Raw genomic sequence first — 27720 nt, forward strand, 5'->3', positions numbered from 1 at the left:
AGCATTGAGTAAGAGTTCAGGGACAGTGCCCAGGCTCGAAATTCAAGCCCCAACATGGACCAAAAAAACCCAAATATATATTGGGAACCCTTGAGAATTGGAGGCATGGTGCAGGTGGTAGTGCACCAGCCTCCGAGTGAAAGCATCAGATGCTGAATCAAGTTCCAGAAACAAACAAATAACTCATGACCTTATTTATACAAGTTCACCAATTTAACTAACCTTTTGCTTTCTGTTAACAATGTCATTTATTTTATTAGAGAGGGTTTTGATACTGCTTATGTAAACACTACTGACAATAAATATTTTCTATTATATACCTGCCTATTTCCTAGGGTAAAGGACAAAGAAAGCTCTTCTTAGGCTCTCTTTTCTCAATAAAAATACCTTTGGAAAAGGTCTTGGAAAGCTGGGAGTCACAAACAGAAGCACCCTTAAAGTAGACTGCAGACAGGAGGAATAAGATTGGACACCTAGCCAGTTTTGCTATTCCAGAGCCATTAAATTCCTAATCCAAATGTTCCAGCCCTGTGTGTCTGTGCTTTGGAGAAAAGGCATAGGCTTATGTCATGATCACATTAGTTTAAAAAGGGAGTATCTGCCAACTGTGGTGTGGAGGAGGATGACAATGCCAGACCAGTAATGGTATTTGCCAAAAAGAAATAGTAATGTCACTTTTTTTTTTTTTTGCCAGTCCTGGGCTTGAACTCAGGGTCTGAGCACTGTCCTTGGACTTTCTCAAGGCTAGAGTTCTACCACTTGAGCCTCTGCACCACTTCCGGCTTTTTCTAGGTTTATGGTACCGAGGAATTGAACCCGGGTCTTTGTGCACACTAGGCAAGCATTCTACCACTAGGCCAAATTCTGGGCCCTGTCACTTTTTTTTCCTCCCCTGTGGACTCCATATTGTTATTTTTTTTAAGAGAGAGGGTCTTGCTATGCCTCTCAGGTTAGCTTTGAAATCTTGGGCTAATGTGATACTATCTTAGTTTCTCTGTAGCTAAGATGACAAGCATACTTTGCCAAGCCTAGTTTGGAAATTATTTTAGGTGAATAAGTATTTTAAAATGTATAATTTCAATATAATATTGATATACATAGCTCACAAAAACAAAAGTTTATGAGACCAAAAACTTTGTACCCTCTATCCAGCACTCTATGAACAGAACTGCTACTAAGAGCCACTAAATTCTTGGCATATGAACTGTAATTTTAATTTGATTCAACAGGACATTTGCAAAACAGTTCCTTAAATTTACTTTCAAGCAAGGGGCTTTAATGGGACTGAAATATTTAAGTGTAACTAGTTTAGGTTAAAAGTCTAAAATACAGAGGATGTTTTCCTTTATGGTATCATACGATAATAGTCCTTTCAGGTACACACAGATTGACTCATATAGGCAGTAGAAAATGCATACTTTATGTGATACACTTACAATATTCGTAAATTAGTAATGTGACCACCCAGGTATTAAACTCTTAAGTAAACAGTGATCCAAAAACTAGCTAAAATACATCTCTAATTTTTTGGAAAAAAATATATATAAAGGGAACAAGAACTGGGGATATATTTTAAATTACATATTTAGGAGGTATACAATGTGAGCAGGTAGATCAACATTATACTAAAGTATACAATCTTACTCCTAAACAAAAATAAATTTTAGAAATTATTGTCAAATTATGACTTGATTTTGTCTTGCTAGCACAGAGTAAAAATTGAGATTAATTTAAGGGTCAGGTATAGCTATGGTTATTAACAAGCCCTCCAGTCCTTTGATTATATTCAAGTTATAAAATAATTACACTGATGCTTTCAACCTGCCATGTATAATGTATTGCTATTTAATAATTCTGAGACAGCTAAAAGGTATATAAATACCTTCTGTTTGAAACTTATGCTTGAATGACTACTGCTGTGACTATTTTTGATAATTTACACTATATTAAGATTCTATGATAGTTATGTAATAAATCATATAGTGATTAAATGGCATTTGAAAATAACTGCACTTTATTTGAATAAGCATTTTGGGGAAAAAAGTGTGTTGAATATAGTTTCCTGTCATATCTTTCCTAACTTGTGATTATTTAAAAATGTTCTCAAGAGAGTTAAATACCACTCAAACCAAAAGTCTAATGAATCTAACTTCTTCCCGCTTTTACATGCCTACTTCCAACTATCATTTCTCTGTAAAATTTCTACTTAGTCTCTCAAAAAGCAATACTATGAAAGTTTTCTGAAAAGCTCAGCAGGTTTTTTTAGTCTCTGAATGATTACAGTATTCTGTAAAGCTGCTTCTTCCAGTGTGAGTGTCTCATCTAGCAATCTGAGGAAAGGAAGAGCTGTTGCCAGGGAAAATGGAGGACTTCTTTGAGGTCCTTGGTATTTTTCAATGAAGTCTTTGATGTGGCTTACCCTGTAGAACAACACAAAGTATTAACACAGAATAAGCAAACTATCATAAGACTAATCTTTTGGGGTTTCTCTGTCTCTTCCTCCTGTATCATTTCTTCCTTTCCACTCTCTTCCCTTTCCCCGCCACATCTCTGGGAGGTGGAACTCAGTATCCGGTAATAAGGCAGAACATGGGAGCATTTACATCATTGTTTTGAGATAGGGTCTTGCTTGTAGGTTAGGCTGGCTTTGAATGTCTTGGTTGTTGTTGGTTGTAAGGTTTGAACTCAGGGCCTAGGTGCTGTCTCTGAGCTCTTTTACTCTTTTGAGCCACAGCACTACCTCCAGCTTTTTCTGTGTATAATATGGTACTGAGAAATTGAACCTAGGATTTCATGCATGCTAGGCAAGCTCTCTACCATTAAGCTACATTCCCAGTACTGTTTATTGAGGTTTTTTTTTTTTCTTTTTTCGCCAGTCCTGGGGCTTGAACTCAGAGTCTGAGCACTGTCCTTGGGCTTTCTCAAAGCTAGAGCTCTACCACTTGAGCCACAACACCACTTCCAGCGTTTTTCTATGTATGTGGTACCGAGGAATTGAACCTGGGTCTTTGTGCATGCTAGCAAACACTCTACTACTAGGCAAACTCCCCGCTCATCATTTATTGATTTTTAAAACATATTCCTTTTTTTTCCCCTGGTTGTGAGGCTTGAACTCCGAGCCTGAGCACTGTCCCTAAGCTCTTCAGCTCAAAGATAGTGCTCTACCACTTTGAGCTACAGTGCCATTTCAGGTTTTTTGTTGGCTAAGATGAGATAAGATGAGCCACCAGCATCCAAATCATTTTTTAAAGTTACCTTTCTAGTTAAACAGGAAAATTAAACAAATAACTAGAAAGAAAAATCAAGCTGGTGCTGGTGGCTCACGCCTGTAATCCTAGCTACTCAGGAGGCTGGCATCTGAAAATTGCAGTTCAAAGCCACCCAGGGCAGTAAAGTCCATGAGAACCTTATCTTAAATAAACTACCCAAAGAAAAGCAAGATGTAGAGCTGTGGCTCAAGTGGGAGACTGTTAACCTTGGTGTGGGGGGGGAGGGGCAGGGAAGCAAAGCTCAGGGACAAGTCCCAAGGCAGATCCTGAGTTAAACCTCCAGGATAGGTACACACACAAAACCCATTAAGATTCAAGAATTGTACCGACATTACATATAGGGAAGCAATTATTAAAATACTTCAAGGCTGGGAGTGTGGCCTAGTGGTAGATTGCTTACTAGCGTGCATGAAGCCACATACAGAGAAAAAGCCGTGCTGTTGCTCAAGTGGTAGAGTGCTAGCTTTGAGAAAGCTCAAGGATAGTGCCCAGGCCTTGGGTTCAGCCCGAGGACTAGCAAAATAAATTTGAATAAATTAATGAATAAATAAAATTCTTCATTAGTTCTTTTTTTTCTTTTTTGCCAGTCCTGGGCTTGAGCCCAGGGTCTGAGCACTGTCCTAGGATTTTTTCAAGGCTAGGGCTCTACCATTTGAGCCTCAGCACCACTTCCAGCTTTTTTCTATACATGTGGTAATGAGGAATGAAACTCAGGACTCGGGTCTTCATGCATGCTAGGCAAGCATTCTACCACTAGGCCAAACTCTTGACCCTTTTTTTTTTTTTAGAGGTCATGCGGCTTGAACTCAGCCTAGGCACTGTCCCTGAGCTTTTCAGCTCAAGGCTACCACCCTCCCTTGAGCCAAGCCCAACTTCCCGTTTTCTAGAGGTTACTTGGAGGTAAGAGTCACAGGTCCTTTTGTGCCCTGGCTGGCTTTGAACCTTGATCCTCAGAACTCAGACTCCTAAATAGCTAGGATTATAAGCGTGAGCCACCAGGCCCCAGCCTGGCCCCCTCCTTTTTTTTTTTTTAAATGAAGTATGGAGTGACATTCTTTAAGAAAGCATTGTACTCATCACCTGACTTATGGAATTATAATCCATTTGTACAACTCATTAATAAGAATTTTAAAAATCCATTGCTCAAGGATATAAAAAAAACATATAAACAAAAAATATAAACAAAAAATGCCCCATTACTGCCTAAAGTTAAAATAAATGAATTTTACACTTGGGAAAAATTGAATAAATATAAAAATAGATGACTTACCTATGAGAAATATTAAATTTCTGGACAATTCTTTTCCCATTGGCTAACCAGATTTGCACATTAGTAATGGGTTCCAAGTTGTTCAGTGAAACAGCACATAAAGTATTTTTACTTTCAACTTCAATAATCTTTGATTTTGAAACAATTTTTGGTGTAGCACTAAAAAAATCCAGACCAAAAAAGTCATATTTTTGTTCATTAGTATAAAAACATTTTACAGTAAGGATAATTTTAGCTGGAATCTTCTGTCATAACTATTTCAATAACAACATAAAGATATCTCCAATTAATTTATAAATTTATAGGACACTATGTATATTAGCTTTACCCAGGATAAATTTCAAAAGAAATTACAAGTTTCCTTTAGAGGACAGTCCTTGAAATATAAAGCAAAAAAGTAAACAAAAGATTTTGAAAGTGTTCAGATATTTTAATATGTAGGGATAAATGAATGTATGTCTTATTACTTTTGATAGTTAAAATATGAGAATTCATAAAAAGCAAAATGACTTCACATATAATCTGATACTCAACAATATGAAAATAATGAGGGTGAGGGCCGGGATTATGGCCTAGTGGTAGAGTGCTTGCCTAGCCTGCACAAAGCCCTGGGTTCAACTCCTTGGTATCATGTACACAGAAAACGCTGGAAGTGATGCTGTGGCTCAAGTGGTAGAGCTCTAGTCTTGTAAAAGCCCAAGGAGAGTGCTCAGGTCCTGAGTTCAAGTCCCAGGACTGGCAAAAAAATAAAGAAAACTTTCATTGTTTTTTTATGGTGTTTCAGGTATGCTGGTAATCAAACCCAGGGTTTTGGCACTTGTCCAGCAAGCACTCTTACTACTGAGACAACTTAGAATTGAGATTATTTTAATGAAAATTTGTAAATAATTTAATGTTAGCAAATATTAACAGCTGTCCACCCTGATCATGGAGATCAAAATTGCCTGTTGGAGAGTATGTTGCTCAGCCAGTGGGGAGCTTCTCTCGAAAGCACGAGGCCCTGAATTCCTACCTCACTACTAAAACAAACAGGTCTAATTGAACACAATGTTGAAGCCATCATTTTTCTCTTGTACGAGAGAGAGAGAGAGAAAAAGAGAGAGAGAGAGAGAAAGAGAGAGAGAGTGTTCTATTTTCATCGTTTCCAGTGTCTGAGACAGTATGTTCTCCAAGTACGTGAATTTTGAGGTATTAAAAACAAAAATAGCGTTTGCCTAGCATACACGAAGACCCAGGTTCAATTCCTCAGTGCCACCTACCTAGAAGAAGGCAGAAGTGGTGCTGTGGCTCAAGTGGTAGAGTAGTTCTACCACACAAGGTACCAGTGACTCATGCCTGTAATCCCAGCTACTCAGAATTGTGGTTTTAAGCCAGCCAAGGAGGAAGTGGGGAGGAAAGTGGGAGAAAAATGTGGAAGAGGGTGCTTTCTCAAGGATATCACTCTACTACTTAAGCCACAGGACCACTTCCAGCTTTTTTTTGTGTATGTGGTACCAAGGAATTGAACCCAGAGCTTCATGCATGCTAGGCAAGCATGCTACCACTACGCTACATTCCCTGCCCCAACAAAACTTTTCTTTTTTGTTGGTTGCAGGGCTTTAACTCTGGGTCCCGTCCTTGAGCTTTTCAGCTCAAAGCTACCACCCTACTCCTTGAGCCACAGCTCCACTTCTGGTTTTTAGTGTTAATTGGGAATAAAGAGTCTCAGGCTGGCTTTGAACTGTGCTCTCAGACCTCAGATCTCAGATCTCAGCCTCCTGAGTGGCTAGGATCATAGGCGTGAGCCACTTCACCTGATTACCAACAAAACGTTTCTAATGAATGGAGTATTAGTCAAACTCCTGGTTCAGAGAACAGAAAATATACATACTCACCTTCCTAGTCTATGACCCTGTCCTGAGAAGGGCTGGAACACAGGCTTCGTAGACATACATACTTCAGTTTTTTTGTCTTCAACTCTAACATCCACCTCCTCTTTATCAAAAACTCCCTGTAATTCTGAAGGTAATTCTCTTGGGAGGGAAAGAAATAGAAAGATAAAGCTCCTTATTTTTTTTTCTGAAAAATATTCTGTATGAAACAGCATTGTATAATATGTGGAAATGTAAAATATAGGCATAAGAGGTATAATATTTTCTAAAATGAAATAAATGAATGTACTAAAACTAATAGTCAAGTAATATGGATATCTAGAACACAGGATACAGATATAATTTTAAAACCATGAATGTAGTTTTATAGCAGTACTTAGAACAGTACCAAACCTACAAATATCTGATGACTCCACAGTGTCAAATTTTAAAAATTGCACAATTTTTTTGAGGGAGGGCTTGAGTCACAGCCTAAAGACTGTCCTTTAGCTTTTCAATTAAGACTGGCACTCTACCATTTGAGTCACATCTCCACTTCTGGCTTTTTGCGGGTTAAGATTCTCAGAGATTAGCCGAAGCTGCCTTCAAACTGTGATTCACAGTTCAGACTCCCAAATAGCTAGGATTCACGCATAAGTCACTGGTGCCTGGTTAGTTATATGTATGTAAAATGTTTGTTCAGATACTGGAGCTTGAAATCAGGGCATCATATACTTGCTTGGCTTTTTCCCTCAAGGCTAACACTCTACCACTTGAGCCATACCTGTACTTCCAGCTTTTTGCTGATTAATTAGATATCTCAGATTGGTCTTCAAAGGATGGTTCAAACCTTGATCTTCTTGAGTAGCTAGGATTACAGACATGAGACATTGGTGCTCAGCTCAGAGGCTTTTTTTTTTTTTGGTGGGTCATGGGACTTAAACACTTGAGCCCTTCAGCTCAAGGCTGCCACCCTACTCTTGAGCCAAGCCCCACTTACTCCATTTTCTAGTGATTAATTAACTGGAGGTAAGAGTCTCAGGTCCTTTTGTGCTCGGGCTGGCTTTGAACCTTGATCCTCAGATCTCAGCCACCTAAGTAGCTAGGATTACAGGCGTGAGCCACCACACCTGGCACATTTGTGTGTGTGTTTTTGTTTGTTTTGTTTTTAGGCCAGTCCTGGGGCTTGAAGTCAGGGCCTGGGCACTGTCCATGAGTTTTCCCAAGGGTAGCACTCTACCATTTGAACCATAGCACCATTTCTGTTTTTTTCTGTGTATGTGGTACTGAGGAATCAAACCAGGGCTTCATGCATGCTAGACAAAGCACACTAGGCCCCACATCTGGCCCCACTTACCCCTTCTTGATGGAGTTCAGGAACTGTTGACTTGCACCATCAGAGTAAGTTCTAAAGTCATCGTTGACAGTGAATCCATTTTTCCACAATTTTATATTTATATCTACCTGGAAAGCAATAAAGAAAAAAAATGTAATATATATATATATATATATATATATATGTTAGTAAAATGTAGTAGTAAATGAGAAATCCTTTGAAAATGTTCACTACTATATATATTTATATTCTCAAGAGCATATGTCACATATAAAACACGTATTTTTCATATATTATATGTAGTTCATAATAGGGAGATTTTTAAATTTTTATTTTATTTTTATTGTAATTTAATAGAAGGGCTACATTATATTCACCAGACAGAAGGTGTATTACTTCACAAAGTGATACCCCTTTTCATAATAGGGAGATTTAAAAAATATATAGTAATATTCTATAATAGGATTCATTTGGAAAAATACTTTGTGTTTATGTAACTTGCGAACAATAGAAGTGAAGATTTCAAACAGGTGTTGGTGGCTCCTTCTTATAATCCTAGCCTTCAGCCCAGGTGTACCACCCTGCCCTTGAGCCCAGCCCCACTTTTTGTTTTTTAGTGATTAATTGTAGATAAGAGTCTCAGGTCCTTTTGTGCCTAGGCTGGCTTTGAACCTTGATCCTCAGATCTCAACCTCCTGAGTAGCTAGGATTACAAGTGTGAGCCACCACACATGGCTCCATGAAATTTTATCTTCCATTAACCATCAGAGGTATCAGGAGCATGGCCTAGTGATACAGTGCTTGCCTCTCATACATGAAGCCCCGGGTTTGATTCCTTGGTACCACATACACAGAAAAAGCTGGAAGCGGTGCTGTGGCTTCAAGTGGTAGAGGTCTAGCCTTGAGAAAGTCCAAGGACAGTGCTCAGACCTTGAATCCAAGCCCCAAGACTGGCAAAAAAAAAAAAAAAAAGTAGACCATAAGAGCACTTCCCTTATTTCTAGCATTCATTTGATCTTCATATAAAGTGCCCAATATTTCACAGCTATTCCACTGAGGTGCAAAATAATAATAATAACAGCATAACTAATAGACCTTGTGTATCTATAGGTTCTACATCAATGGATTCAACCAAGAAAAAAAAATTCTGAAAAAAACCCCTGTGTATGTACCTTGCCTCCAAAAAAACGTCAGCTGGAGTCCTATCACTATTACTGCTATTAGTCAGGTGGGATAGTCCATGAGACAATTTCAATTAATCAGGAAAATACTGGACTAAGAGTGTGACTCAACTGGTAGAACCTGAAGACCTGAGTTCAAGTCCTGGTACACCTTCCACTGCCAGCCTGCTTAACAGGTGCCAGGCCCTAGGTTCAAACCAAGTAGCATTAAAAAGATTTAAAATCCCATGCCAGGAGGGTAGCCTGGTGGTAGAGTGCTTGCCTAGCATGTAAAAAGACCTGGGTTCGATTCCTCAGTACCACATACACAGAAAAAGGTGGAAATGGTGTTATGGCTCAAGTGGTAGTGCGCTAGCTTTGAGAAAGCCCAAGGACAATGCCCAAGCCCCAGGACTGGCAAAATTAAATAAATAAATAAAATTCTGGCTTCTTAGATTACAAGAATTTTATAAAAGTGTGTGAATTTATGTGTGTGTATATATATATATGTGTGTGTGCGCGTGTGTGTGTGTATTTTTGCTGGTCCTCGGATTTGAAGTCAGGACCTAGGTACTGATCCTGAAATGCTTTATATGTTTCACATTTTGTCACAAAGAATAACAATAATAGTGGAGCTATAGGTTGGGAATGTGGCTTAGTGGTAGAGTGCTTGTCTAGCATACATGAAGCCCTGGGTTTGATTACTCAGTACCATATACACAGAAAAAGCAGGAAGTGGTTCTGTGACTCAGGTGGTAGAGTGCTAGCCTTGAACAGAAAAGCTCAGGGACAGTGCCAAGGCCCTAAGCTCAAGCCCCAGGACTGGTACACACACACACACACACACACACACACACACACACACACACACACACACACACACACACACACACACACACACACACACACACACACACACACACACACACACACACACACACACACACACACACACACACACACACACACACACACACACACCTTGAACTATCAACACCTATTATTAACATTCTTTTTTTCTTTTTAGTTTTTCTGACTCTTTTGGCTGGTTCTGGGGCATGATATCTACCACTTGAGCCTGGGATCTGTCCCTGAAGTTTTTAAAAAATTTTTTTAACTGAGTTTTTATTTTAACTGAGTTTCTTTTTTTAATTTTTAACTTTTTAAATTGTTATTCCTAAAGGTGATACACAGAGCATTATAATTACATAGGTCGGGTAAAGAGTACATTTCTTTTTGGATACTGTCACCTCTTCCCTCACACTCTCCCAGTTTTTCCTTCCCATTCATTGCATGGTTCATTTTCAATGTAGTATCCGAACTTCTTTTGCTCAAGGCTAGTTTTCAAGTACTTGAGCCACTGTTCCATTTCCAGCTTTTGTAGTTTTTTTATTGGAGATAAGAGTCTTAACAAATTTTCCTGTTTGGGATTTGCTTTGAACTGCAATCCTCAGATGAGCCAAAGGTGCCAGGCTCCTGAGCTTTTTTTGCTCAAGGTTAGTATACTTGAACCACAACTTCACTTCTGGCTCTTCTGGTGGTTAACTGGAGATATGAATCTCACGGACTATCTTACCCAGGCTGACTTTGAACAGCAATTCCAAGATCTCAGCTTCCTGGGTAGCAAGGATTATAGATGTGAGCCATTGGTATCCAGCAAGTTTAAGAGTTTTTTGTTTTTGTTTTGTTTTTTTACCAGTCCTGGGGCTTGAACCTGATCAGAGCCTGAGTACTGACCTTGAGATTTCTCAAGTCTAGAGCTATACCACTTGAGCCATAACACCACCTCTGGCTTTTTCTATGTATGTGGTACCAAGGAATTGAACCCAGGTCTTCATGCATGCTAGGCAAGTACTCTACCACTAGGCCAAACTCCCAGCCCAAGTTTAATAGCTGTAAGTAGTATTTATTTGTCCTACAAATGCAAGCAAAGAATACAAATGTTTGGGCCAGGAATTTGGTAGAGTGCTTGCCTAGCATTCGCAAAGACCTGGGTTCAATTTCTCGGTAACACATGCATAGAAAAGCCAAAAGTGGTGCTGTGGATCAAGTGGCGAAGCACTAGTCTTGAGGAAAAAACCCAAGGACAGTGCTCAGACCCTGAGTTCAAGCCCCAAGACTGGCAATAAATTAATAAATAAATAAATAATAAACCCCACAAATGTTTGCAGTTTAGCTTGTCACTGCCTGATTTCTGCAAAGATTTTTTGTAACACATATAAAATGACAATATAATACAGTGGAATGGTGAATAACATCCTTACTATTATAAAACAGTGTTTGGGAGCCTAGAGTTTAGCCTAGTGGTAGAGTGCTTGCCTAGCATACACAAGACCCAGGTTCAATTCCTCAGTACCACATACATAGAAAAAAGCTGGAAGTGATGCTGAGGCTCAAGTGGTAGAGTTCTAGTCTTGAGAAAGTCCAAGGACCGTGCTCAGGCCCTGAGTTCAAGTCCAGAACTGGCAAAACCAAAAACAAACAAACAAAAAAACCCAGTGTTGACCTGAAGGATAGAAATACTGGAAGAAAAAAAGTATGAGATTTTTACCTGTTTCTTCTGCTCAGTGGGAGACAAGCATTTGGCACCAATCTTCTGAGCTTCCTCAAAAAGGCTGTCAACTAAGTGCTCACAATTCATTTGCTGGTCATCACAAAGAGGCTGATTGTCAGATTCTGTGTCATAAACCCTAAACAAAACAGCAAAAATAAGTACTTCTAATCACAAGTTCTTTAAAAATGTACAAAAGCCCTTCTAGTTAAAGCAGGAAGTTCAATCATCTATCTATTATATCCATTAACATATCATTCAGACAAAAAACAAGCAGACATCCTGAATGGTAATCCCTTTGTGCAACTACTTAAAGATTTTTTTTTTTTAGCCAGTCCTGGAGCTTTTGGTTAATTAGAGATAAGAGGCTCATGGTCTTTAGTGTCCAGGCTGGCTTTGAACTGGGATCCTAAGATCTCAGCCTCCTGTGTAGCTAGGATTACAGGTGTGAACCACCGTGCCTGGGGTGCCGGTGCCTGTGCCTGGCGTGGGGCTTTTATTTTTTTGGGGGGAGAGGTGGTCATGGGGCTTGAACTCTGGGCCTAGCGGCTGTCCCTGAGCTCTTCAGCTCAAAGCTATTGCCCTACTTTAAGCCACAGCCCCATTCTCTAGAGATTAATTGGAGATAAGAATCTCATGACGCAGGGCCGGGAGTTTGGCCTAGTGGTTAAAGTGCTTGCCTATCATGCATGAAGTCCCGGGTTCGATGCCTCGGTACCACATACATAGATAAAAGCCAGAAGTGGTGCTGAGGCTCAAGTGGTAGAGCTCTAGCCTTGAGAAAGTCCAAGGACAGTGCTCAGGCCCTGAACTCAAGCCCAGGACTGGCAAAAAAAAAAAAAAGAATCTCATGACTTTGTAGTGCCCAGACTGGCTTTGAACCAAGATCCTCAAATCTCAGCCTCCAGAGTAGCTAGGATTACAGGCAGGAGCCACAGTGCCTGGTTTGGCATGGGGCTTTTAACTCAGGGCCTGAGTACTGTCCTTGTGCTTTCTCAAAGTTAGTGTCCTACCACTTGAACCACAGCACCACTTTGACTTTTTCTGTGTATGTGGAGGAATTGAACCAATGGCTTTGTATATGCTAGGCAAGCATTCTACTACTAGGCCATGCCACTAGGGCCAGTAGGCCCCCTTAAAGATATTTTTTTGGCCGGTGGGTTGCCCAGGCCAAATTCAAGCGCCATGACCCACAAAAAAAAAATTTGGCCAGGAGTTTGGCCTAGTGGTAGAGTGCTTGCCTAGCATGCATGAAGACCTAGGTTCAATTCCTCGGTACTATACATATGTAGAAAAATGCTGGAAGTGGTACTGTAGCTCAAGTGGTGGAGTTCTAGCCTTAAGAAAGCCCAAGGATAGTGCTCACGCCCTGAGTTCAAGGCCCAGCACTGGCAAAAAAAAAAAAAAAAAAGACTAGGCATACACACACACACACACACACACACACACAAGTTGGTTTTGGGACTTGAACTCTGGGTCTGGGCGCTGGCCCTGAGCTCTTCAGCTCAGTTTTCTGGTAGTTAATTGGAGATAAGAGTCTCATGAACTCAGGCTGGGAGTTTGGCCTAGTGGTTAAAGTGCTTGCCTAGCATGCACAAAGACCCAGGTTCGATTCCTTGGTACCACATACATACAAAAAAAAAAAAGCCGAAAGTGGTGCTGAGGCTCAAGTGGTCGAGCTCTAGCCTTGAGAAAGTCCAAGGACAGTGCTCAGGCCCTGAGCCAAAGCCCAGGACTGGCAAAAAAAAAAAAAGAGTCTCATGAACTCATGGACTTTCATGCCTGGGCTGCGATCCTCAGATCTCAACCTCGTGAGTAATGAGGAGCCAGCGGCACCCAGCCCCTTAAAGTTACTTTATAAAAGGAAAAGAAACAGAAATAAGCCAGATGTTGGTAGCAACTATAATCAGGAGGCTAAGATCCAAAGGATTATATTCACGACTAGTCTGGGTAGAAATGCCTGTAAAACTCCATCTGCAATTAACCAGCAAAAGAAAATACTGGGCCAGGAGTTTGGCCTAGTGGTAGAGTGCTTGCCTAGCATGCACGAAGACTCGGGTTCGATTCCTCGGTACCGCATACATAGAAAAAAGCCAGAAATTGTGCTGAGGCTCAAGTGGTAGAGCTCTAACTTTGAGAAAATCCAAGGACAGTGCTCAGGCCCTGAGCTCAAGCTCACGATGGCAAAAAAAAAAAAAAAAAAAAAAAAAAAAGAAAATACTGGACTAAAGGTATGTCTTAAGTGGCAGGACTTTAGACTTGAGTTCAAGCCCCAGTAGTAGCCGTACCACTATAAAACAATTTATGTATACCTCCCTCTGCCTTGTACCCACCTCTTTTCCCTTATTTTCCCAGTTGTGTGGCATATATAATGTTTTTTTTCTCCCCAGTCCTGGTGATTGAATTAGGGCCTGGGAACTGTCCCCATGCTTCTTTTGCTCAAAGATAGCACTCTACTACTTAAGTCATAGCACCACTTCCAGCATTTTCTGTTCCTGTACTGAGGAAACAAACTAAGGGCTTCATACATGCTATTTAAGCATTCTACCATTAAGCCACGTTTCCAGTTCCTACACAATGTATTCTTGCCTGCATTCTACTCATTTCCTCAGTTTTTTTTCTTATACCCTTTTCCTTTTTTTGCCAATCCTGGGGCTCAAATTCAGGGCCTGGGCACTGTCCCTAGTCACTTTATCTATTATCTATCTATCTATCTATCTATCTATCTATCTATCTATCTATCTATCTATCTATCTGCTGGTCCTGGGGCTTGAACTCAGGCCTGAGTACTGTCTTGGACACTTTTGCTCAAGGCTAGCGTTCTGCTACTTGAGCCACAGCACCACTTCCGGCTTTTTTGTGTATATGATACCGAGGAATCTAACTCAGTGCATGCGAGGCAAGCATTCTGGCAAGCACTCTACCACAAAGTTATGTTCCCAGCCCCCTTAGACACCTTTTTCTCAAGGCTAGCACTCTGCCTCTTGAGCCACAATGCCAGTTTTGGCTTTTTCTGTGTATGTGTTACCAAAGAATCAAACCTAGGGCTTCTTGCATGCTAGGTAAGCACTCTACCACATCCTCTGTCCTTACCCCTCCTCCTCTTGATCCACTCTTTACAAGTACTCACTCATATTGTTTATTGTAATATTATTTACCATAGCCAAGGTAAGTAATCAGCCCAGCTGCCCCTCAAAGGAGAAACAGATCAAGAAAATGTGGTAAAAATACATGATTGAATTTTATTCATCCACTGGAAAGGAAAGAATGACATTGAACCATTCATAAGGACATGGGATAATTTGGATAGGATTATGTTAAGTGACATAAGCCAGACACAGAGAAACACAGGTTGTAAGGTTTCCCTCACTAGTGGGAATTACAATGTGTCTATAAATCTAGAAGTAAGCACACTGGGTGGCACCAGTTATAAATGAATTAACTGAAGTATAATTTAATCTGTGGAAAATGTAAGTAGCATAATTCTTTAGAAAGATTAATATTCTTATTCAATTCTTTGAAAGCCAAATTATAAAGTTGTGTGGTTGAGTGAGTATTCCTAAAGTCTTGGTGTTGGTGTAATAATAAAAAGTATACATGGGCTGAGAGTTTGGCCTAGTGGTAGAGTGTTTGCCTAGCATGCACGAAGACCCAGGTTCGATTCCTTGGTACCACATACATAGAAAAAAGCCAGAAGTGGTGCTGAGGTTCAAGTGGTAGAGTTCTAGCCTTGAGAAAGTCCAAGGACAGTGCTCAGGCCCTGAGCTCAAGCCCAGGACTGACAAAAAAAAAAAAAAAAAAAAAAAAAAAAAAAAAAAAATATATATATATATATATATATATATATATATATATATATATATATATCTGGGTGCCAGTGGCTGATGCCTGTAATGCCTAGCTATTCAGGAGGCTGAGATCTGAGGATTGCAGTTCAAAGCTAGTCTGGGCACAAAACTCCATGAAATTCTTATCTCCAATTAACTACCAGAAAACCAGAAGTGGCATTGTGTCAAGTGGTAGAGTGCCTAGCCTTGAGCTGAAGAGCTCAGAGACAGTGCCCAGGCCCAGAGTTCCAGAGTTCCAGCTCCAGTACCATGGAAAAAAAAAAAAAAAGAGGAACATGCTGGGAGCCAAAGCTCAAGTCTTGTAATTCTAACTATTTAGGAGGTCAAGACCTGAGATTCATGATTTGTTAAAGTAACAATATAATATTGTCAACTAGAGGTACAATGTTGTTAAGTAGCTCTCTTGAATGTACTCATCTTGCAAAATTGACTAATGCTGACCTCATGGGCTGTCAGACCATTGCTGTCCACTGTAATATGCTCATGACTAGGGCTATTACTCAATTGCCTATTTAAACCTATAGCTCATGCCTATACTCTGGAAGATGGCTAAAGATGAACTGAAAATGAAGTACAGTCTCCCATATTACATAAAATATTTTCTCTTCCCTTCATCAAGTACCTCCCTCTCTCTCCCCTGCGTGTTTGTGTTTGTGTGTGTGTATGTGTGTTGGTACTGGTGCTTGAATATAGGGCTTTCAACTGTAGCTTAGCTTTTTGGCAGGCTCTCTATTTGTGCCATGCCTCCAACTTTTTGCTGGTTAACTGGAATTAAGATCTCAGCCTCCTGAGTAGCTAAGATTGTAAGTGTGAGCTGCCAGTGCCCAGCTTTCACCAAGTCTATCTCACGTACAGAGGTAATAGACAGACTTGACATGTGAAACCCCCTGCAGTTTGAGTCTGAGGTCTGAAATTCCAGTTTTAAATCTACTTACATACTTCACAGGCCAGAGAGACATTTGTCTAAGGCAGAGTTTTGATTCAAACTTAGGTTTATTTGACTCCAAAGCCATTATGTTGTCTGTAACTCTGAGGTTTGAACTCAGGGCCTAGGCACTGTCCTTGAGCTTTCTCAAGTCTAGAACTCTACCAATTGAGCCACAGCATCACTTCTAGCTTTTTCTGTATATATGGCGTGGAGAAATCAAACCTAGGGCTTCATGCATGCTAGGCAAGTATTCTAATACTAGGCAACACTGACAGCCCTTAACTTTTTATTTTTTTGTCAGTCCTAGGACTTGAACTCAGGGCCTGTACACTGTCCTTGGGCTTTTTCCTCAAGTCTACTGCTCTGCTTCTTGAGCCACAGCACCACTTCTGGCTTTTCTATGTATGTGGTACCAAGGAATTGAACCTGGGTCTTAGTGCACGCTAGGTAAGCACTCTATCACTAGGCCAAACTCCCGACCCACTTCCAGCTTTTTCTATGCATGTGGTACTGAGGAATCAAACCCAGTCTTCATGCATGCAGTTTACCATTGGGCCAAACTCCTGGACCCCCACTTTTTTTTTTTTAAAGAACAAAAAATGTTTAGTAACTTCACTGTAACCTGTTCCATGTAGCTATGGTATCAGAAATTATTTCAAGCTAGGTGTTTATGGCTCATGCCTATAAACCTGATTATTCAGGGAAGATGAGATTTGAAGGACTGAAGTTCCAGGGCAACCTAGGCAGAAAAGTTCACTAGACTCCCATCTCCCAAATAACTGGTATATAGCAAGCATAGAAGTGTGGTTCAACGAAGAGTTAAAATGTATTTATAGTTTTTACAACTATTAAATAGTTTGGATTCTCCAGATGAGGTCTGAAGTACAGTGTTTATTACATAAATCGAATAAAATAGTTTTACGTTAAAAAAAAAAAGAAGTGTGGTTCAAGTGCACAGCATAACAAGCATGAGTCCTTGAATTCAAACCTTGGTACTTCCAAAACACAAAAAGAGCCAGGAGTTTGGCCTAGTTTCAGTACTTGCCTAGCATGCGGGAAGACCTGGGTTCAATTCCTCGGTACCACATACATAGAAAAAATACCAGAAGTGGTGCTGTGGCTCAAGTGGTAGAACTCTAGCCTTGAGAAAACCCAAGGACAAAACTCAGGCTCTAAGCCCAAGCCCAGGACTGGCAAAAAAAAAAAAAAAAGCCTGAAGTAGCTGGGCGCAGTGGCTCACGCCTGTAATCCTAGCTACTCAGGAGGCTGAGATCTGAGGATAGTGGTTCAAGGCCCAGGCCCAGGCTTCAAGCTCCATGACCCCCCCCCCCAAAAAAGCCAGAAGTGGCCAGGCCAGGTGGCCTACACCTGTCATTCTAGCTACTCAGGAGGCTGAGATCTGAGGATAGCAGTTCAAAGCCAGCACGGGCACTAAAGACTATGAGACTCTTTTTTCCAATTAGCCACTAGAAGTGGCACTGTGGCTCAAGGGGTAGGGCGGTAACCTTAAGTGGAAGAGCTTAGCGACAGGGCCCAGACCCCAGAGTTCAAACCTCATGACAGAAGAAGAAGAAGAAGAAGAAGAAGAAGAAGAAGAAGAAGAAGAAGAAGAAGAAGAAGAAGAAGAAGAAGAAGAAGAAGAAGAGGAGGAGGAGGAAGAGGCGGCGGCAGCAGCAGCAGCAGCAGCAGCAGCAGCAGCGGCAGCAGCGGCAGCAATAGCTGCTGTTGCCACCAAAAGTGGTGATGCGGCTCAAGTGGTAGAGTTCTAGCCTTGAGAAAGCCCAAGGACAGTTCAGGCCCTGAGCTCAAGCTCCAGGACTGGCAAAAAAAAAAACCCAAAAACCAACCAAACAAAAAACACAAAAAGGTAAAGAAACTACTTCAAAATGTTACTATTAAGCATTTACTAGGGCAGCCATACATAATGAAAACTTATATTTTACTATCTTTTCAAATGACATACAATAAAAATAGGACAGGCTTTGGTGGTTCATGTCTATAATTCTAGTTATTTAAGAAACAGATTATGTGAGAATTATAGGTCAAAGCCAGCAAGAGCAGACAAATCTGAAAAATCAACTCCAATTAACCATCATAAAGCCAATAGAGGCATGATTCAGGTAACAGAGCACCAACTGTGAGTGCTGAGGCCCTTACTCCATGCCCTAGTACTTGTCCTTGTGCACACATACATGAAAATACTAAGGAAATTAATAAGGACATTTAATTTGAAACATATTACCATGGGGTAGGGAACGTAGCCTAGTGGTAGAGTGCTCACCTAGCATGTATGAAGCCCTGGGTTTGATTCCTCAGTACCACATACACAGAAAAAGCTGGAAGTGGAGCTGTGGCTCAAGTGGTAGAGTGCTAGCCTTGAGCAAAAGAAGTGTTCAAAAACAGTGCTGAGGGGGCCGGGAGTTTGGCCTAGTGGTAGAGTGCTTGCCTAACATGCACGAAGACCTGGGTTCGATTCCTCGGTACCCCACATACATAGTAAAAAGCCGGAAGTGGTGCTGAGGCTCAGGTAGTAGAGTTCTAGCCTTGAGAAAGTCCAAGGACAGTGCTCAAGCCTTGAGCTCAAGCCCAGGTCTGGCAAAAAAAACAACAACAACAAAAAAAAAAACAACAAAAAAAAAACAGTGCTGAGTTCAAGCCCTAGGACTGGCAAAAAAAAAAAGGAATTATCTTACCATTCTTCTTTTATGCTTTCAAGATTATCTACTTCTTTCATTCTTTATGATTCTGCAAAAAAAGAAAGAAAGAAAGCTAAAGTTCTCATTTTAGCGTCTAAAAAGTATATTCCTTTTAATGTACAGGTAAACATTAACATATAAGTTAAAGCAACACATATAGGCTAAAGCACAAAATTAAAAGATCTTAGGAACAAGTAACCAAAAACAAAGTTGTCCATTTTGGTTACACATAAAAGTAATAATATGTCCCTGAGCATCTTTTTGCTCAAGATTGCCACTCTACCACTTTAGCCACAGCACCACTTTTGGCCTTTTCTATTTATGTGGTACTGAGGAATCGAACCCAGGCCTTCATGCATGCTAGGGAAGCACTCTTATCTACCATCAAACCACTTTCCCAGCTCTAAAAGAATAAAAATAGTTTATAATATTCGAGGAAAAAAATTTCATGGTGGTTTCTATACTAGCTCCCTTATTTCTGTTCAAAGCCTTTATTGTCTTAACAAGTGTTGAGTATTTTACTTCTGAAACATGTATTTTATATACTTAATAAATGAAAGCAAAAGTGAAATAAATGAAACTATTAACTGTCTAGTTTGTGGCAAAATCACATATAAGTGAGTGAGTAATATTTAATAGCCCCTTTTTTTTTTGTGGATCCTGGGGCTTGAAGTAGGCCAGGGCGCCTTCCCTGAGCTCTTCAGTTCAAGGCTACCACCCCAGGAATGGCAAAAAAAAAAAAATTATATAATCCTAATTTTAATCTGGAAGTGGCAGCATTAACTCATTCTGTATTTTCTCTTTTAAAAAATACTAGTATGGAGAATCCTCTTATTAGTATGTACATATGGAAATTTCAAAATGAAACCTCCTTGTGCAAATGTGGTTGGGGTGAAAAGGCCATTAAAGAAAGATGGAGGGGCCGGGAGTTTGGCCTAGTGGTTAAAGTGCTTACCTAGCATGCACGAAGGCCTGGGTTCGATTCCTTGGTACCACATATATAGAAAAAAGCTGGAAGTGGTGCTGAGGCTCAAGTCGTAGAGCTCTAACCTTGAGAAAGTCCAAGGACAGTGCTCAGGCCCTAAGCTCAAGCCCAGGACTGGCAAAAAAAAAAAAAAAAAAAAAAAAAAAAAGGGCTAGGAGTGTGGCCTAGAGGTATAGTACTTGCCTAGCATGTGCAAAGACCTAGGTTTGATTCCTTGGTACCATGTACACTGAAAAAGCCAAAAGTGCCAAAAGTGCTGCTGTGGCTCAAGTAGTAGAGCACTAGCCTTGAGGAATGCCCAAGGACAGTGCTTAGTCCCTGAGTCCAAGCCCCAGGATTGGCAAAAAAAAAAAAAAAAAAAAAAAAGGAACGCTTCATGAATCTGCGTGTCATCCTTGCACAGGGGCCAGGCTAATCGCTGTATCATTCCACTTTTAGTATATGTGCTGCCAAAGCTAGCATGAAAAAGGCCTTTAAATAAACAAAAGTTCTCCACTGAAAAGGCCCTATAGTATCAAGCACCCAATTAACAATGAGACTCTTTAATAACTAGATATATGGTCTCCCAATACCATTGTTCATTCAAAGCAGCCACATTTTACTGGAGAATGATTCATGCCAGATCTGAGATAGAAAATGTATATAATGTATAAGTGTGTATATTCTGACATCTTGGATTTGTGTCAAAGGATTCAGAAGTCAACATGAAACATGCAATGTCTACTAGTGGCCAAACATATGGCCAGAAACTGTATGAATTAATGAGTTCATAGTTGAGCATGGTGGTGCTAAACTAATACCTATACTTCAAATGACATTTTCTAAATTTTCTAGAAAATATTATTATATTCTTAATACACTCAAGGGCCAAAGTGATAGTCACATAGGAAAGGTATAACTAAGGAGATAGCAAGGTCACTGTGTCAGCCATCTTTGGACACCAAGACATTCTCATTAGGGCTCCATAACTGGAATACTATCCTTCCTTGCAAACCCTATTTGGAGACAAATCTCCTTTAGAAGTCTTGGGAAGAGTGAGCCATACTTTTAGTCAAAAGTCAAGCAGGATTGCTGCATAACATGACTGTGTCTCAAAAATCCAAGAGAGAAGTGGGGTGCTAGTGGCTCACACCTGTAATCCTAGCTACTCAGGAGGCTGAGACCCGAGGATGGCAGTTCAAAGCCAGTCCAGGAGACTTTCATCTCCAATTAGCCAGCAGAAAATCAGAAGTGTCCTTGTGACCAAGGGGTAGAGTCATAGCTTTGAGTTGAAGAGCTCCGGGACAGTGCCCAGGCCCAAAGTTCAAGCTCTATGGCTGACTCCCCCGCAAAACAAGAAGTCCAAAAGAGAAAAGGAAAGATTAAAATTTACCTCTATTCTTCTAAAAGTGAATTACAGAAATGGGGAGAGGAATTCAGTTAGGTTCCCTTCAATTTGCCTTCCCATAACTCAAATCACAAATACTTAACTTATCTCCATTCTGGGGTCCACATAATCAGTTTCGTTTTCTTTTCTTTTTTGGTGGGTTGTGGGGATTGAGCTCTGGGCCTGGAAACTGTCCCTGAGTTTTTCAGCTCAAGACTACCCCTCTATCACTTGAGCCATAGGCGCCACTTCCTTAATCAGTTTCTATACACCAGTCAATGTGATCTTTTGGAAAAAACAAATCTGACTTGTTGAGACTTTCAACTGAAAATCCATCAATGACTTTCCATTGCTCTTACATTGTATAAATCCTTTGAGTAACATGACAGGGGAGTTTATATAGTTCTTTCTATATTTGAGAGGTTTGATCCTTTATGAAAGTTAGGAAAGAAAAAAAGGAAAGCAAAGAAAAAGCTGGTTAATTTGGCTGTGTAACAAGTTTAAAAAAAAAAATGCCACAATCCGTAGTGCTCTTCCTTTCCAACAATGGCTCCTGCAAAGAAGGATGGTGAGAAGAAGGGCCGTTCTGCCATCAACGAGGTGGTGACCAGAGAATACACTATCAACATTCACAAGCGCATCCATGGAGTGGGCTTTAAGAAGCGTGCTCCTCGTGCACTTAAAGAAATTTGGGGAGGGGGGAAGGGAAATGGGGACCATGACATGTGAAAGGGTATCAATGTGTGGGAATTAAGGCACCATTTATCTGGCAAATATCATGTAACTCTTCTATTAATTACAATAAAAAATATATTAAAAGAAAAAAGAAATTTGGAAGTTTGCCATGAAGGAGATGGGAACTCCCGATGTGCGCATGGATACCAGACTCAACAAAGCTGTCTGGGCCAAAGGAATAAGGAATGTTCCCTATCCGATCCGCATGCGGCTATCCAGAAAGCGCAATGAGGATGAAGACTCTCCAAACAAGCTCTACACTCTGGTAACCTATTTCCGCGTTACCACCTTCAAAAATCTACAGACAGTCAGTGTGGATGAGAACTAACCAGTGAGTGTCAAATAAAACTATAAAATTGTTTAAAAAAATGCCAAGTAAAGTGGCTCATGTCTGTAATCTTTTTTTTTCCCCCCACTTTAGCCTCAGCACCACTTCTGGCTTTTTTCTATGTATGTGGTACCGAGGAATCAAACCCAGGTCTTCATGCATGCTAGGCAAGCACTCTACCATGAGGCCAAACTCCTAGCCCTCTTTTTCTTTTACATTTTAAAATTTTTATTAAAGAATTTATTAACATTGAATTTTATATATTTCAAATGACATTTAACAAACAAGTATTCAAGAAGGGAATCTAAATACAATCACTGGCACATAGATTTTAGTACATAATTGAAATTAGGCTGAGGGTTTGTATGTCATAGATACATATTAATCTATGTATGAAAACATTATGTCCATAGAGTCATATATTTTTATGTCTATGCAGTTGTGTTTATATTTCCAATCCCATGTCTACAGCATTGGGTATGTGAATAATGAGTCCTTGCTCTTGTACTGTTTGGATCTAATAAGCCACATATTAAGGAGACCATGCGCCTTTTGTTCCTTTGGTCTTGCCTAGTCTCACTCAACATGATTCGCTCTAGATTCATCTACTTCCCTGCGAATGCCATTATTTTATCTTGTCTGTTGGCTATGTAGAATTCCATTGTATGTATATATATCACAATTTCTGTATCCATTCATCTTCAGTAGGGCATCTGGATTGTTTCCATTGCCTGGCTATTGTGAATAGTGCAGAAATGAACTTAGCTTAGCAGGTGTCCTTATCATATCCTGGGTTATGATGTTCAGGATAGATGCCCAGGAGTGGTATGGTGGGATTGTAGGGAAAGTCTATTTTCAGTTCTTTAAGAAACCTCCACACTGCTTTCCAGAGTAGCTGAACTTGCTTACATTCCCACCAGCAGTGCAGTAGGATTCCTTTTTCTCCACAACCCCACCAGCATCTGTTCATGTCTGTAATCTTAACTGAGGAGGCTGAGATCTGAAGATTGTTGAATGCCTGAGAAGTGAGACGTTTTTTCTTTTCTTTTGCTAGGCCTGGGGTTTTAACTCAGGACCTGAGTACTATCCTTGGGCTTTCTGAAGGCTAACGCTCTACCACTTGAGCCACAACACCCAGCTTTTTCGGTGTGTATGGTACTTAGGAATCAAACCCAGGGCTTTATGCACCCTAGGCAAGCACTCTACCAGTAGGGTCTCTCTCAGCTCCAGAAAAGTCAGACTCTTATCTCCACTTAATCATCAAAAGAGCTAGAAGTGGAGTTGTGTCTCAAGTGACAGGGCACTAGCACTGAACAAAAGGAGCTAAGGGACAGTACCCAAGCCCCAATTTTAAGCTCCAGGACTGGCAGAAAGAAACAAAGAGAGGAAAGATGGATGGAAGAATAGAAAAAGAAAGAAAAAAATAATAAAAATCAAAGACAGAGAAAAAAAAGATGATGTCAAATCTTCAGTACTGCTTCAAAAACTGACATCATCTTTCTGGCTGCGACCCACTTTAACACACACTGCTCTTCTGCTTTCCACATTCCAAATGTTGTGACCTTTAAGATCCTAAAATGGACATCTTCCTAATCTCTGTGGAATTTGTTTCCGCTGGCTGCATATTTTCCTCCTACATTTATCTGATTGCTATTTACCAGTGAAATGTCAGTTCAAAGATTACTTTCCTAGGAAAATCTTACTGGATATCCTCAGCTGGGAAATATATCCTTTGTTATAATCTCAGAAATTCCTTACATTCCTCCTTTTAGCGTCTATCTTAGTTCATTTGTATTTATGTGTCAAATGATACCAATAAAACCTAAAATTGTTACCATCAGGTCCTTAACAGTCAGTACTTTTTTTTTTTTTTGCCAGTACTTGGCTTTAGTTCAGGGCCTGAGCACTGTCCTGTGGTTTTCTCAAGGCTAGCGCTCTACCATTTCAGCCACAGTACCACTTCTGGCTTTTTCTATGTGGTACCGAGGAATCGAACCTGGGTTATCATGCATGCTAGACAAGCACTCTACCACTAGTTCAAACTCCTGGCCCAGTACATAATATTTTGAAAGATTTTTATTAACACTGATTTTTACATCATACTTCAAATGTCATATTTAACAAACAAGTATTCAAGAAGGGAATCTCTACATGCAATCACTGGCACATGGACTTTAGAACATAATTAAAATTAAGCTGACAGTTTGCCATAGATACATATCAACTGATACAACATTATGTTTATAGAGTATATATATATATATATATATATATCATCATAGATTTTTATGTCTATGTAGTTATGTTTATATCGCCAAGACCATGTCCATAATCTTGGGCACTTGAATATTGATTCATTGCTCTTATACTATTTGGATCTAATATCCACATGTCAAAGAGACCATGCTCCTTTTGTTCCTTTGGTCTTGACGTAGTTTGTTCAACATGATTTGCTCTAGTTTCATCCACTTCCCAGTGAATGCCATCATTTTATCTTGTCTGTTGGCTATGTAGAATTCCATTGTGTGTGTGTGTGTATCACATTTTTTGTATCCTTTCATCTGTAGTAGGGCATCTGGGTTGTTTCCATCACTTGGCTATTGTGAATAGTACAGAGATGAACATGGCTGTACAGGTGTCCTTATCAAATCCTGGGTTGATGCTCAGGGTAGATGCCCAGGAGTGGTATGTCTGAATCGAAGGGAAGGTCTATTTTTAGTTTTTTAAGAAACCTCGGGGGGGGGGGGGGGGGGGGGGGGGGGGGGGGAGGGAAACGGGTACCAAGACATGTAAAAGGGTATCAATGTATGTGAATTAATGCACCTTCTATCTGGCAAATATCATGTAACCCTTTTACTAATTACAATAAAAAAAAAATCACTAGGAGAAAAAAAAAAAAGAAACCTCCAAACTGGGGCCGGGAGTTTGGCCTAGTGGTAGAGTGCTTGCCTAGCATGCATGAAGACCCGGGTTGGATTCCTCGGTACCACATACATAGCAAAAAGCCAGAAGTGGTGCTGAGGCTCAAGTGGTCGAGCTCTAGCCTTGAGAAAGTCCAAGGACAGTGCTCAAGCCCTGAGCCCAAGCCCAGGACTGGCCAAAAAAAAAAAAAAAGAAACCTCCAAACTGCCTTCTAGAGTGTGGCTATACCAGTTTCCAGTTCATAATCTTTTTTTTTTTCTCTTGTGGGTCATGATCTAGAACTGCCTGGGTGCTACAGCCCTACCCTTGAGCAAAGTCCCACTTCCCTGTTTTCTTGAGGTTAATTGGAGATAAGTCTCCTGAGTAGCTAGGATTACAGGCGTGTGAGCTACCACACCTGGCTCAGTACATAATATTTTTAAGAAAATCCAAAATACTGTACTCACTGGGCTGGGAGTTTGGCCTAGTGGTTGAGTGCTTGCCTAGCATGTATGAAGACCCAGGTTCGATTCCTCGGTACCACATACATAGAAAAAAAGCCGGAAGTGGTGCTGAGGCTCAAGTGGTAGAACTCTAGCCTTGAGAAAGTCCAAGGACAGTGCTCAGGCCCTGAGCTCAAGCCCAGGACTGGCAAAAAATAAAAAATAAAAAAAAATACTATACTCACTAGCCACTATGCTGAAAATGAATTATTCAACTTATGGGCGGAGATGGGAGGGAAAAAATGGGAAAAGGGGAACAGAGGGATGACACTGTCCAAAAAGAAATGTACTCTTGCATCTTCTATCTGGCAAATATAACTGTAACCCCTCTATATATTGAAATAAAAAATTATAAATAAAATAAATGTACTCCTGGGGGAGGGAAATGGGTACCAAGACATGTGAAAGGGTATCAATGTATGTGAATTAATGTACCTTCTATCTGGCAAATATCATGTAACCCTTTTACTAATTACATTAAAAAAAAATAAATGTACTTCTTATCTGACTTATGTAACTGTAAGCCCTTTGTACACCTCTTGTACAATCAAAAGAATTAAAAAAATACTGTATCAAATACTTAAAGTGTTAAAGTAATTATTTGTGTACTTACCTATTCCCTTTTTCTGGCACACAATTCATGCTATTTTATATTTGTGGCAGTTCTGGGGTTTGAACTCAGTGTCAAGCACTTGGTAGGATGGCAGTAGGTCTCCCGCTGCATCTACAGCCCCAGCATGTTATTTTTTTTATTCCACCACTAATCTCAGTATTATACAACGATTCTCGATATTGATTGAATGTTGTTGCTTTTAAAATACAACTTCAGTGTAAAGTCACACCAACTTTTAAAAGGCTTCTCCCACTAAAACCAAGCCATACTTTAATTTTTTTTTTTTTTTGCCAGTCCTGGGCTTGTCCTTGGACTTTCTCAAGGCTAGAGCTCTACCACTTGAGCCTCAGCACCACTTCTGGCTTTTTTCTATGTATGTGCTACTGAGGAATCGAACCCAAGTCTTCCGTGCATGCTAGGCCAAACTCCCGGCCCAGCAGTTTTCTTTTTTTTTTTTTAACCTTGTTCTTTCCTACATTAACATCAGTATAGTTTCCTATCTTTCTTCATCATCTCAAATTACAGAGAAAGCAATACTAGACACCACTCTAGCGTTCACCCCTGCTTACATACAAGTAAGTAAACTCACTACCGCGAGTGGGAAGAAAACAGCACACGCCCAGGAGAATGAAAAGAGAACATGGGACTGTCAGAATAGCAAGGTGAGAAGTAAAGGAGTCCACCTGGCGATGCCCAGACAATACCCTGTTACATCTGGACAGTGCTTGTCTTTAGAGCAAGCCACGGGAAGTTTCGGCGCGCTTCCCAGAGGCGGCGCGCAGCCAGGAGTCTCCGCAGAGTCGAGAGCCCGAGGTCCGCGCCCAGCGGCGCCGGGCAGCAGCCTCGCCCCGGCCGCCTCCGCCCGCCAGCACCTTTCCCCGGCTGCAGATCCCCGGTCCAAGGCCCCCGGGCCCGGGCTCGACAAGACCTACTGGCTCTGCGGACACTGATGACCAGACCGCCATCGGGCCACGGAAATGCCGCCCCAGAACGCGGCCAGGGGACGCCAGGAGCCCTCACCAAACCCCGGGCGACGCGGCTCCAGGACACTCACCGCTGGGAGCGGCCTCGCCGCCTGGTGCTCAGTTAGCTCGGTGCTCCCTGGCACCGTCGCGACTGCGGGGCAAGAGCGCCGGAGCGCCGCCGCCGAGCCCCCCCTTTTTCCCCCCCCACCCTCCTCCACCCTCCTCTCACGTTCGGTTCCCGCGGTGTCCTCAGGGCGCACAGCGCGCGCCTGTGGTGGCGTCCAGTCCCAGGAACGCGCGCCGGAGGCGGGGCTGGGGCGAAAGCACGCCCAGCAGGCAGCGCGCCGGAGGGGGGCGTGGCGTGTCGGAAGCGCGCCGGAGGCGGGGCCGGGACCAGAGCGCTCCCTGGAAGTGGA

The 27720-nt window shown here is 41.0% G+C and overlaps 1 protein-coding gene, 1 non-coding gene and 1 pseudogene across 3 annotated transcripts; 1 reads left to right on the top strand and 2 right to left on the bottom strand.

Annotated features, from left to right (window-relative positions):
• Positions 1-27616, bottom strand: Ubxn2a (UBX domain protein 2A). 2 transcript variants are annotated; one of them, XM_090337378.1, is made up of 7 exons: positions 27534-27616; positions 18906-18957; positions 11437-11575; positions 7747-7853; positions 6414-6551; positions 4540-4698; positions 1-2420 (listed from the first exon to the last, which is right to left on the bottom strand). In XM_090337378.1, the coding sequence occupies exons 2-7, from the start codon at positions 18944-18946 to the stop codon at positions 2228-2230; spliced, it is 777 nt and encodes a 258-aa protein (XP_090193504.1). In that variant the 5' UTR covers positions 18947-18957; positions 27534-27616; the 3' UTR covers positions 1-2227. The 2 variants fall into 2 exon arrangements, with proteins under 2 accessions (XP_090193504.1, XP_090193503.1); XM_090337377.1 differs by lacking the exon at positions 27534-27616 and adding an exon at positions 27394-27491.
• On the bottom strand, positions 20252-20355 carry LOC150061031 (U6 spliceosomal RNA). The gene has a single exon (XR_016536353.1). It is a non-coding gene; the product is annotated as a U6 spliceosomal RNA (small nuclear RNA).
• Positions 21806-22363, top strand: LOC150061032 (large ribosomal subunit protein eL31-like; annotated as a pseudogene).
• Positions 27617-27720: the final 104 nt, after the last annotated feature.

The sequence above is a fragment of the Megascapheus bottae genome, chromosome 7, assembly GCF_031878675.1.
Source record: "Megascapheus bottae isolate mThoBot1 chromosome 7, mThoBot2.hap1, whole genome shotgun sequence".
Classification (NCBI taxonomy): Eukaryota; Metazoa; Chordata; class Mammalia; order Rodentia; family Geomyidae; genus Megascapheus; species Megascapheus bottae.

What these genes read in the sequence shown, in the direction of transcription:
- Ubxn2a (XM_090337378.1), bottom strand. Translation starts at nt 18,946, where the DNA reads ATGAAAGAAGTAGATAATCTTGAAAGCATAAAAGAAGAATG. An exon ending in GAAAGCATAAAAGAAGAATG is followed by an intron (nt 11,576 to 18,905) that starts GTAAGATAATTC and finishes TGTTTTGTTTAG; the next exon opens with GGTTTATGACACAGAATCTG. An exon ending in CTGAACTCCATCAAGAAGGG is followed by an intron (nt 6,552 to 7,746) that starts GTAAGTGGGGCC and finishes TTCCCTCCCAAG; the next exon opens with AGAATTACCTTCAGAATTAC.